This window comes from Protobothrops mucrosquamatus, unplaced genomic scaffold (assembly GCF_001527695.2).
Source record: "Protobothrops mucrosquamatus isolate PMUCROS unplaced genomic scaffold, P.Mucros_1.0 scaffold956, whole genome shotgun sequence".
NCBI classification, from domain to species: Eukaryota; Metazoa; Chordata; class Lepidosauria; order Squamata; family Viperidae; genus Protobothrops; species Protobothrops mucrosquamatus.
In genome coordinates, this window is record NW_015387200.1 from 478,149 (window position 1) to 490,433 (window position 12,285).

Consider the following 12,285-nt stretch of genomic DNA (forward strand, 5'->3'; position numbering starts at 1 on the left):
TTTTTTGCACTCTGGTATGACCTTTGAATTGACATGTTTCCTGCAGATTTGCTCCCTTTCTTTTCTGCTATCAGGGGGAATTGATGACTTCTTGCAGATGATTACTTCTTTGTCCTTTTATGACTTTATCAGCCACCGTTTCATGATGGCTTTAGGCAATGACAACAGTGCTAGTCAGGATGTTAGATTTTAAGGAGCTTTGGAGAATGCGCAAACATAAAATGGCAAAACTTAGTAACTGTTCTTATTCTGCACTGTGATGCTGAAGATGAAAAATAGAAAAGCCAAGAAAATGTGATTCAGAGAGAGAAATTAAGAACCTGGAAATAAATTTCACAACTTTAGTTGAAAGTATAAATACAGATTTTCTCATTTTGATAAAATGAGAAAGAAAATGAGAAAAATACCATCAGAGACTTTTATTACTATGTAAAATGATGGATGCAGAAAAGAATAAAGCAACTCAACTAATTAAAGATTTCTTAGACCATTACAGCTGTGTCATTATTGTGTAGCATACATCTGTGGAGATTTCAAGCACTGAAGAAAAAACCCAGACTGATATAGTTTTTTCAGGTTCAGATAACTTCTCATTCTTGAGGAAAAGGAGAAACGATTTCTCTAAAAAATACTTTTGCCTCACTCCCTCAGGCCAGTTCTTCTTTCACTTGGAACATTTGGCCTTTGACAAAAAGAGATGAGTATGCCGGAACATAACTTCTGATCTTTGAACTAGGCTTATTCAGAGGGGAACGTGAGCTCTCACTGAAGAGCTGTTTAGTTGAACAGTATATTAAGTAAATATGGACTATTACCCTGTAGCAAGGCAAAAGAATTTCCATTCCTTAATCGTATTGATTCCCATTTCATTTGGTCTTTCACACTTCTCATTTGTTTCTGGCAGCATGATATTTAGTTGCTTTTCTTAGGTGGTAGAAAATTAAACATTGCATCTTGCAGGTTCAAGCTGAATATTTGACTATTATTTTGACAACTATTTCTCAGAAGGCAGATTTTGCAGAAGTTCCAAATTACTGATTTTGAACTTTTGTTTTATAACTGTAATAACTATAACTCACCCCCACTCCCTGCCTATCCTGGTGGCAGTTCATGAATGAGCAAAGAATGTTGGAAATATATACCAAGAATATATAATCGCAACAGGGTCATCAGAGCATGAAGGTCATTCCAGCTGCCCAGTTAAAGCATGTAGGCAGCTTCATTGGGTAGCAATAATATAGGAAGATGCTGGCGATCCCTTTAGTGATAATGGAGAAGGCTATGCAGGAGAAGGCAATATAAATGACTCCTGTATTTTACCAAAACTCCCTCCTCCACATATGCACATGATGCATAAGATAAAGTGATTGATGATGTAGCACCAGATGATGAGCTCCTAAAGGCCAGATGCACTTAATATGCTATTGAGGAAGAGCTCTTTCAGGCTAACAATGGTGTTTATGGCATGGTTAGATTAAAGCCTTCAGGATGTCTAGTTGCTGATGCTGCCATGGAGGAAAAAAAAAATCCAAAGCCGCAAAAATAGACTTCCAGTGGGAATATGGAATGTAAAAAACATGAACACGGGAAAATCAACATAGTGAAAGATAAAATTAAATGACCACAAATTGACATCTTAGACATCAGCAAATTGAAATGGATTGGGATTGAATACTTTCAGTCAGAGCATCACACTATTTACTGCTTAAGACATGAGAAATAAGGAACGGCATTGCTTTCATAGTTAGGAAAGCTATAGCATGACTACAATTCAGTTAGCGAGCTAGTACTATCAATTAGACTTTATGAAAAACCCTTTAATGTGACAGTTTTAAAGTTTATGCTCCAACCACTCATGTAGAAGAGGAGGTTGGTGAGTTTTATGGTCAAGTTCAATTTCAAATTGCTCAAACTTGCAAACAACATATGCTTCCTGTGAATAGAGACTGGAATGCCAAAGTTGGAAATATTAAGAAAGAAAATATATGACTGTAATAGCCTAGGAGACCAAAATTAAACACGGCTCTAATAGCTGAAAATGCAAATGATCTGTAGTAATGAAAATCAAGGAGAAGAATGGCGCCAGAGAATGAGAAATCCAAACTAATGATAACAGATAGACTAACTAGCCTTAGAGATGACAATGAACATATTGAAGTGGTGGGTAGCTTATGCCTTTTAGGATCAGATACCTACACTAAAGGAAAAGAGTCAAGAAATATGCCACAAATTAGTAGTGTATCAGTGAAGGCCTTGAAAAAGATAAAAAGATGCTAGGGGTATGCATGCCTACAAGAATCAGAATCATACAAGCAATGGCTTTACATGTGATACTGTATGGAAGTGAAAGTTGGACTTTGAAGAAACAGGATAGGAAGAGTATTCATGTTTTTTTTGAACTTTGGAGTATTCATGGTTTTGAACTTTGGAGAAGATTCTTGAGAATATTGTAGATAGTCAAGAAAACAGACAAATAGATCATTAAGCAATGATCAATCCACGATTATCACTCAAGATGCAAGTGGCCAGGTTCAAATGATCAAACTAGACATATTAAATGAAGCTTTTCTCTAGAAAACTCTATAATGCTTTTAAAGGTAAAAGGAAAAAGAAGAAGGTATCTAGCAGCAACACAGATGAACAATAGGTTGAGCATTTGGAGCATTTGAAGGGCCAGATTGGGAAGGATCTCTTTGGAGCATATCTATCTGCATGGTTGCTAAGGTTCCATAACTATTTGATGACACATAATCAGATGTAACTAGGAAATAGAAAATCACAATCAATATTTCATACACTGCAAATGTTGTTCTATGCCCAGTTTAAGTAGGATGCATTTAATATGGTGGCCTAATGTTCTGTTCATCTGATTTTCCTGGTTCTGCTAAACCTGACAGACAGACAGACACACACACTCACATAGTATATAAAATAAATGTATCAGAAAGATATATTTTTCTGAAAGAATCTTACTAATAGTTTGACACAAAATTAGTCTTAAAGTAACATTTCTGAAATCAGAACTTGCAAACAGAGATCTGTGAATTTGAATAGGCATAATTGGTTATTTTGGTTTTGCCATTTTGATATTATTGAGGAAATCATAATACTCTTTATATGCTACAGCTGCCTATTTATTCTATATTTCTAATATCTGTAAAATTACTTGTGCAATGCTTTACTTTCCATTTTTTTAAAGAAAAGCTACTTCCTACTTTATGGGCAAGAGCATTTATTATACATTTCTCTTAGTGTTCAGTATTGATTTTTTTCTCCCTCCAGATACCAGTTATATCATAAAAAGTCAAAGAAAGTATGTTTTTCTAAAGATTTTCTTCCTAGCTCATAAACACAAGACCAACGCAAATACGTACACAGTGAAAGTTATGGCATTTCTTTCAGAAAAGATTTAAAACTAGAATAGTTTTTTTAACGCCTTTCTCACTCTACTTTTGACTGAAGAGGAAAAAAAGTAGTCTTGCTTTAAGTTGTTTGGAACTGCTGTAGATTAATTTCAGTAATATGTATTCTGCTGCTCAGTCTTTGGACAGACTTTGATGTGAATGGGAAGTAATTGGTATAAAGATCAAGTGCAGAATATTAACTTTTTTTGTTTGTGTGAAAAAGTTTTTATTTCTCTGTCCCATTTTCCAAAATAAGTATTCATGTTGCCAGCTCAGTGATGCAGTATATTATTATTGCCAAACAGTAGAATAGCTAGGATGGCAACACTCTTATAGAATCTTTGGTTTCTGAAACCTTCACAATGAACAGAGCACAGGTTGCTAAACATTAAGTGCTTAGCAGGCCTTTTTTATTATGTAAAAATGACAAGCAACCTTCAAATTGCAGTACCTGAGTAATTTGAGAAGAGCCCAGTAATGCCAAACATTTAATTCTAAGAATTATCTACCTGTCCCAATAAAGTCTGATTGGATAGACATGTCTGGGATTTTCATTCTGATTATTGAGATTGGGATTGTTAATGCCCAAATGCATCCCAAAGATGCTTTTTCAAAAGGGAACTGGACTTTTTTTGTTTTTCCTTGAAGACAATTTGTTTCTCATCCATGAAGCTTCTTCAGTTCTGACTGAATGGTGGAGAATGGAAGGATTTATATTCCATGCAGTCATTTGATCATTATTAGTCTCCAAGTGGCCTCAACAATGGAATGAGGCCATCCAAATGGCCACAGTTACTCTCAGAGAGAATGCTAATGACCAGATGACTGCAAGGATTATAAATCCTTCCATTCTCCACCATTCAGTCAGAACTGAAGAAGTCTTCAAGGAAAAACAAAAAAAGTCCAATTGTCTTTTGAAAAAGCACCTTTGGGACAACCATGAACTGGATGATTGAGAATCTCCATAGAAGCCCAAGTGCATTCATTCACATGAACATTTTTTTCTTTTCTTTTTCTAACCTCTCTGTCTTATCTTGCTACAGTTTTCTTTAAAGGTTGCTACAGTTTTCTTTAAAGCTTTCTCTCTGCTGCCTGTTACTTCCTTGCTGTCTTCTCTCTTTAGTGGACTAACTGTTTCCTTGATTTTTTTTTTCTTGTTATTTATATGTTGAAACTTTTTTTATAATTATCTTTGATTTTTGTTGCAAGTCTTTGTTCATTCTGAGCCTTTGCTCAGAATTGGCAGTGTGGCACACCAGTGTACCCCCTACAGATCTACATACCCCAAGATGAGTAAAAGTTCTGCTACTTCCTTGATAAGTAATAGAAGCCTCTAATTTGGGGAAGTAGGTCAATGGAGGTACATTGATCCTGACATGATAATTCTGCCAGTTCTTTTAAGTACTATCAATTAAGTATTGCAGTTCATTATTTGTTCTTTGGCCAAGTTGAGCAGATGGCCACAGTCAGTCAAAGGGGGTGCATTGAGAAAAGATAAGCCAGCTTGGAACTTGAATGGAAAGTCATCAGGAAACTTCTGTGCTGGAAAAAATTCAGAAAAAGAATAATTTAAAAGAGATTAAGACCAAAAGGTAGAAAGCCTATAACATTTATAGAAAGGTTGTAAAACTGTTTATACGTTTCATAAAATTGTTTAAACCTGCTAAAGCTCATTGCAAGTAAAAAAAAAAAGTGTTTCATAGAATGCCCAATTATGTCAGAAAGAGTGAAAATAACTTTTGAAAGTGTTTAAATAACTTTGTTTTAACAAATTCACAGCAGAAACTATGCTATTTAACCACAATAGCTATGAATAGAATCATGAGATGTTGAAAGTATCTTCATTAGCTTCAAAAGGACATTTGGCTTGCTGTATATAGATCAGTGGTTCTCAACCTTTTTAATGCCGCGACCCCAACCGGTCATAAGTCAAGGACTAAACGCCAGTATTCAGCTCCTGATTTGGTCAGCATTCAGCTCCTGATTTGGCCAGCATTCAGCTCCTGATTAGGTCAGCATTCAGCTCCTGATGGGTTGGCCAGCATTCAGTTCCTGAAAGGGACGGGCCCTCGTGGCACGTACGCACCAAGGCGGGGGACACGGCCGGCTCCGCATCGACCGTTCGCCGTCTCTGCCTCGTCGCCGACCACCAGCTGGCGGGTAAGGCACCCGCCGGAAAAGTGGAAAAAAAAATGGCGGACAGCCTTGCTTGGCGACCCCCGTGAAATGGTTGATCGACCCCAAATGGGGTCGCGACCCATAGGTTGAGAACCGCTGATATAGATGGTATTGTTAATGCTGAACTAATTGGAACTTTGTCCTAATCCAGGAAAACACGTTCTTTCTCTCTTGGTTTCTTTATTTTTCTGCCTATGAAACCTGTCATTGTACTGCTTTGCTGGATTAAATTGCTGTGTTAATAAAAACAAATAAAATGATTAATAGATGGCTTCAAAGTATAAACGGCTGTGCATTCACAGTACCTGATGACTGAATATCATATAAATATATATTTTCTTTTAGTATCAAAGCGTAGTCATGTCAGAATTCTTACTTCTTGTATTGTACATATTCTGTTAAACTTTCTTAAAATTCACATTCTAGAAATTAGGGGTGTTAAACTGCCGGCCCACAGGCCGGTTTCATCATACCGAAGTCGCCCCCACCCCATTGCCGGCAATCCAAAAAAGAGTCGCAATACGTCGCGACACGTCACGTGACGTGGCGAGTTTGACACCCGTGTTCTAGATCATTGTTTTTCAACCTTGGCAACTTTTAAGATATGTGAACCTCAACTGCTGACTGGAGAATTCTGGGAGCTGAAATCCAAACATCTTAACCTTGCCAACATTGAGAACTTCAGTTTCTCTGGATTCAAAGATTCTCACAGCTGGTTTTGTACATCCAAGAGAATTTGGGACTTACATTTTTAGTACCTCAGTTATCTTACTGCTTTATTCTTAAACCTAATGGAAATATCAAAGGTGGTATAACTTAAATAGATTTGCCCAAACAGGTGTCCTTAATTAGTATCAGAATTTCTATGTAGCGGAAAGTTCTATGTTGTAGAATACCCTAGTATTTATAGGAATCACTTCTAAAATTTCTGAGCCTTAGTCCATGCCCTCACTGCAGTCAAAAGGCAGTTTATAACAATTAAAATATCAACTGTAAAACATTTAATATATTAAAACTATAGAACAGAATCAGGAACATATGCAGTTACTGTCAGCACCGCAGGAAAACTGTCACTGTAAATCTTAATAAGATGATATATTAGAGGAGAGAGGCTTTCCAACAAATTATTTGGCACTATGCTGTTTAGGGCTTTGTAAATCCACACTAATAATTGACTAGCACAAGTAACCAAGAATAGGTATAACATAGTTCCGTACTACCTAATGCTTTTGGAGCATCCAAAACAATTTCATTTTACAGTAATCTACACATTATCACACCATGGACCACTACATACAGTACAGGATAATTGAAGATTGGGAAGTGAAAATAGACATTTGCAGGAGCAAGGTGTAAAAGCCTTATGAATATCCAGGGCAAAATTTTAGTGTACGTCATTTATTTATTTATTTAAGAAAATTTTTATGCCCCCTCCCCAATTCACTCTCAGTGACCCCAGGTGGATTACAAGAATAAAGGGCCAATACAAAGCCAATAAAAAAGCAATAACCCCCCTCACCCCTCCCGGCGGCAACAATCAAATGAACCATTTGATGGTTTGGTCCCACTCTGGGGTCCCCAGGGCTGTTGGCAAAGCCAGATCTTCAGGACCTTGCAAAAGAGTGTCAAAGTGGGGGGCAATCTTATCTTCATGGGGACAATGTTCCGCAGGGAGAGAGCCATTATCTTTTTGGTTCCGCTCAATGGGTTTCCTTAGGAGAGGGGACCCGCAACATTCCCTGCCTCCCCGCTGTGGTCGGTTGGGTAGATGTGGCTGGGAAAAGATGGTCCTTCAGATAACCTGGTCCCAAGCCATGGGGGGGCTTTGAACATAACAACCAGCACCTTGAATTGGACCCAGAAGCAAATCTGTAGCCAATGCAGCTCCTTCAGGAGAGATGACACACGTGCATATCTAGGTCTGCACAAAACCATGTGGGCTGCCACAATTTGAACCAATTGAAGCTTCTGGATTCTTTTCAAGGACAGTGCCATGTAGAGGGCATTGACAAGGGCATGAGTGACCGTGAGTAGGGATTGTTGGTCCAGGAAAGGGCGTAACTGGTGCACAACTTGCCATTGTGCAAAAGCCCTCCTGGCCACAACTACCACTGCTCCTTGAGCAGAAATTGTGAGTCCAGGAGAAACCCCAAATTACGCACCAGGTCTTTTAGAATGAGAGATCTGGCCATCAACAACACCTTTGTCTTCTAAAATTTAATTTATTAACCCTCATCAGGCCTATTGTTGCCATCAAACAATTAAGCAAATAAGAATGCCATAATTGTTAGGAAGGAAGCCTAAATTGAAGTCTAAATCTCAATGAAAGTCTTTACATAGCTATTTCTAATACATATATTACTGTACTGATAACTATTCTCGTATTTTCGTTACAGTACATAAAGTAATTTTAAGAGTACTTTTAAACTGCACTTTAGGAATAAGATTTACTTCTAAAATAATAAACAGTAGTCAGTCCCAGAGGCTTCCCACATCAACTTTCATTTTGAAATGCAGACGCGTCCTTATGATATAAAACCTTATGACATTTTAATTAGGAAAATAGATCATGCAATTCCATACGACGGAATAAATTTTCCAAGCACTGCTGCTTTGGACTACTGCATGTTCTTGTAAATTGGAATAAAAAAAAATGCATTAAGACTCGTCTAAATTAAATCAGTCTTAAGGTAGGGAGAGGGCTGGAAAAAGAGAAACCTGTTTTTAATTTATAGGTGACCTTTCTTATACTTTAAATCTGGGCAAGGGAATATTTGTGTGCAGAAGCAACTGCAAGGTGAAAAACAGCTCTTCCTTTTCGGCGAGCCTTCTAAATTTGTTCATTTTATGCCGCAGGCAAAGGAGAAGATAGCGACATTCTCAGCATCAATGCAGATGCATACGACAGCGACATTGAAGGACCATGCCATGAAGAAGATAATCCAGCTGTGCCAGAGCGGACGGTTGAAAGCGGAGACGGTCAGATCGATGACCTTCAGAAAGACATTGAGAAAAGCGTCAACGAAATCCTGGGCCTTGCCGAATCCTCCCCAAAGGAGTCCAAGGCGGCAGCTTTAGCAGTTCCTCCCGCAGATGATGTTCAGCCATCAGCACAGCAGCTGGAGCTCCTGGAGCTTGAGATGCGAGCGAGGGCTATCAAGGCCCTTATGAAAGCTGGAGATGTTAAAAAATAGCCGCAGGGCTGCTTCATTTGTTAAGATCGTTGGATTTGCTCTGATGAGTGTAGGGTCAACTTCCTTCCACTCTACGGTCTATTTGGACTAGTTTTGACATTCCTCATTCAAGCCCTTTGGGTATTCTAGCTCATAGCCAAATGAAATAGTTGGCAGCGGTTTATCAGGGCCGTCAGTCTGCGTCTGTGACTTATGTAAATGGATTGGTTTGATGCTGCTTTTTTTTCCCCAGCTGCCCTCCTTTACCCCCCCCCCCCATTTTGGGTTAGATTATTTCCCAACATGAATTGGAAACAGTCAGAGGCAGTAGGGATGCAGCTAAGCCCTGTTGCTTTACAGACCAGAATAACCACAGGGTTAGCTCTAGCTTTTGAGGAGTTGAACTTTTGGTTGCTTTTATGTAGCAATTATAACTGCAGGGAAGTCAAAAGTAGAAGCCCCACACATTTAAGAGAGCACAGACCACAAAAATATCCTGCATCATCATTTGTGATGCTTTGTGATTGCTTTGGCGCCAGCAACAAATCTTACATTCTATACGGACAGTCCTTGACTAATGACCACTTGATCAGTGACTGCTCAAAATTATAATGGTACTGAATGAGGGGGACCTGTGACCAGTCCATGAAGTTGTGGTCCTTGCAGCATCCCCGTGGTCATGTGATCACAATCTGGGTGCTCAAGCAGCTGGGCAAGCCACAGACACATGATCGCCATTTGCAACCTTTCCTGCCAGCTTCCCACAAGCAAAATCAATGGGGACGCTGGCAGGGAAGGTCACAAATAATTTTGTAAGTTGCTCTTGCCGCTTTTTCTCCCAAGGAGCCCCACTAGAGAGTTTGAGATACCAGGGATTTTGTACTCCGTAGCGTTCCCCCAGCCACCCTCTCCAGTGCCCATCCTTGGCTCCTGCCAGGTGGCCCACACTCCCCAGTGCCCACCTACAGTACCTTCCACGCTCCTTACCCTGAACTCCCACCTCTTCCCACTGAATGACCCACACAGTCATTAAGGGTTACATAGGGTTGCAAGGGCACCTGGGATTACTAGGATTGTCATCCTAAATGATGCCACATGATGTCACCCATTTAGTGATGGTAATCCCGGTCCCAATTGCTATCATACCTGTATAAAGCAACTTTTGGTGGCTGAGAGTGAATAGCACTAAATATTCCAGAATGTGAATTGCATAGTTATATATGAATCTTTGAGCATGGCTTAGATTGTATAATCAATATGATGAAAGTAAAATTTGAAAGTCAAAGGATATTACAGAGGCACCTGACTGTTAGAACAAGTGGTACAGAAGTACTTAATTTCTTGACCTGTAAGGTACTTTTCTGTTCGTTATCAGTAATGTTTTGGAACTTCTCTTTGGCAAAGCCAAATCACACATTTACTATTAGTTTAGAGGGAGTTGTGTTTCTTCCTTAAATATTTGGCTATTGTGAACTATAGAGAAGAGTAATGTCAGATGTAAAATCTTTAAAAAAATGTTTTTGTTTGAACATGCAACATGTTTTGTAGTTCTTTGTTCAGGGCATGTAGCCCACCAGTTTGAAAATACAGGTGAAAAATCAACATGTATAAGTGACTGGCAATAAATTAACTTATTAAGTGCAGATTCGGGACTTTTTTTTTTTCCAATAAAGATTTTTGGGTGTAGGGGAAATCCAAATTGAAGCACGGCAGCACATGCCCAAAAGCTTTGCAGGATATGTAAGTATACTGATCTCAGTGTGGATACTTGCACTATGATACTGCAAAACAGGAATGAAGACAAACTGGTCAGGAAGGACCCATTTTATATTGTCCTGTATTCTCCCACCTTCTTAAGCCCAGATGTTTTGCTTACAGGGGAAAAATGAAGAGAATGGAATCAGGTGAGCATCATTAAGTGGACTAAAGCTGGGTTGAAAAAAGGAAAAAGGTTTATTTCTATCCTAGAGCATGTAGGGCAGGCGACCAAAAGAGAAATCTAGGAGAGAAATGAATAGGAATTGACCCTCTGGTGTTTCAGCAAGTCTTGCCTTTAGTTCCCAGAAATGATCAGGGAGCCAAACATGTCAGGGGCATTTAGAAGACACGTTTATGGACTATAGTTTTAGGTAACGTTGGTCTCAACATTTGAAATTTAAAAAGAAACTGCTGACTGGGAAATTTCAGCTAGTCCAGTGGTTCTCAACCTTTTTAATGCCGCGACCCCAACCGGTCGTAAGTCGAGGACTAAACCGGTCGTAAGTCGAGGACTACCCAACCAGTCGTAAGTCGAGGACTTTCCCTGCCCGGGAGCGCCGCGCATGCGTGGTTCCGCCCCCTGTGCCGGCCGAGGCATAGCTGGCAAGCGGCAGAGACAGAGCAGGCCGACCACCAGCTGGCCCAGCCCAAGGGAGGTAAGGCACCCGCCGGAAAAGGGGAAAAAAATGGCGGACAAAAAAAATGGCGGACAGCCTTGCTTGGCGACCCCCATGAAATGGTCGATCGACCCCAAATGGGGTCCCGACCCATAGGTTGAGAACCACTGAGCTAGTCCTTGTGAACAATGGAAGGAATCACATAGGCAGATGTGATTGGAATGGTTTCATAGAGAGGATTAGAATTATGTGTTTTTATTAGTTTTGGAAATATAAAATTGATTTATATTTGTTTTCATGTAATACTTGTGTGGAAAACAATGCATTCATTAAAAATGAAACCTACAGAATTCAAACAGTTCACTTCTCAGAAATATGTAGTATGAGTATAGGATTATTTAATTTTCTATTTGCTCAATATTAACATTATTTTGGTACTTAATCACCTGATTCATGAAAGTTTTTTTTTAAATGAACCGTTAAATAATATTTAAGCCTTAAAGCTCATTATTGTTAAGTACTTTTATAGCAGCATCTTCCTTTTATGCAACTATATATTAAACAATAATTCATGACTTTGTTTTTTCAGAAAAGTCAAGTTTAGGGTCACTGATGTCTAAAAAAAATACAATGAGTGGGTAACCTTTTCCTTCTAGCTTCATATTTTTACATTTATTTTTTCATTTTGTTTCTATATCACTGGAGAAAGCAATTTTGCTTGGAAGAGTTAGCGGTAAAAGGAAACTAGGCTGTCAAAGAACATGGTGGCTGGATTCCATCAAAGCTGACACCAGCCAGAGCATAGAAAATGCAAAGAACTCAAGATTGGAAGATGTGGAGAGACCTGGCCCATAGAATCGCCAAGAGTCGGATACAACTGAATGGATAACTTCATTATCATCATTTGTTCCTATGAGGAAACAAATGGCTTTTTCCATCCCATCACCACCATCACTATAATAATAATAATAATAATAATAATAATTTAATTTGTACCCCGCCCTTCTCCTCATAGGACTCAGGGCGGCTAACAGCCTCATAAAAACCACAATACAATACAATAACATCTATATTAAAAACCGAATTAAAAGGAAATATTTAAGAAGGCCAATCATTAAAATTATCCTTAAAATTACCCTTAAAAAACCCCGCTAA

At 38.9% G+C, this 12,285-nt stretch overlaps 1 protein-coding gene across 1 annotated transcript in view; it reads left to right on the forward strand.

Moving 5' to 3' along the window:
- The window catches only part of CAAP1 (caspase activity and apoptosis inhibitor 1), a 25,571-nt gene extending 16,581 nt beyond the window's left edge, over positions 1-8,990 (forward strand). The window contains exons 5-6 of the mRNA XM_015819585.1: positions 6,285-6,391; positions 8,439-8,990. Coding sequence (XP_015675071.1) covers positions 6,285-6,391; positions 8,439-8,776 — 445 coding nt within the window. The 3' untranslated portion in view covers positions 8,777-8,990. The remainder of the gene's footprint in view (positions 1-6,284; positions 6,392-8,438) is intronic.
- Positions 8,991-12,285: the final 3,295 nt, after the last annotated feature.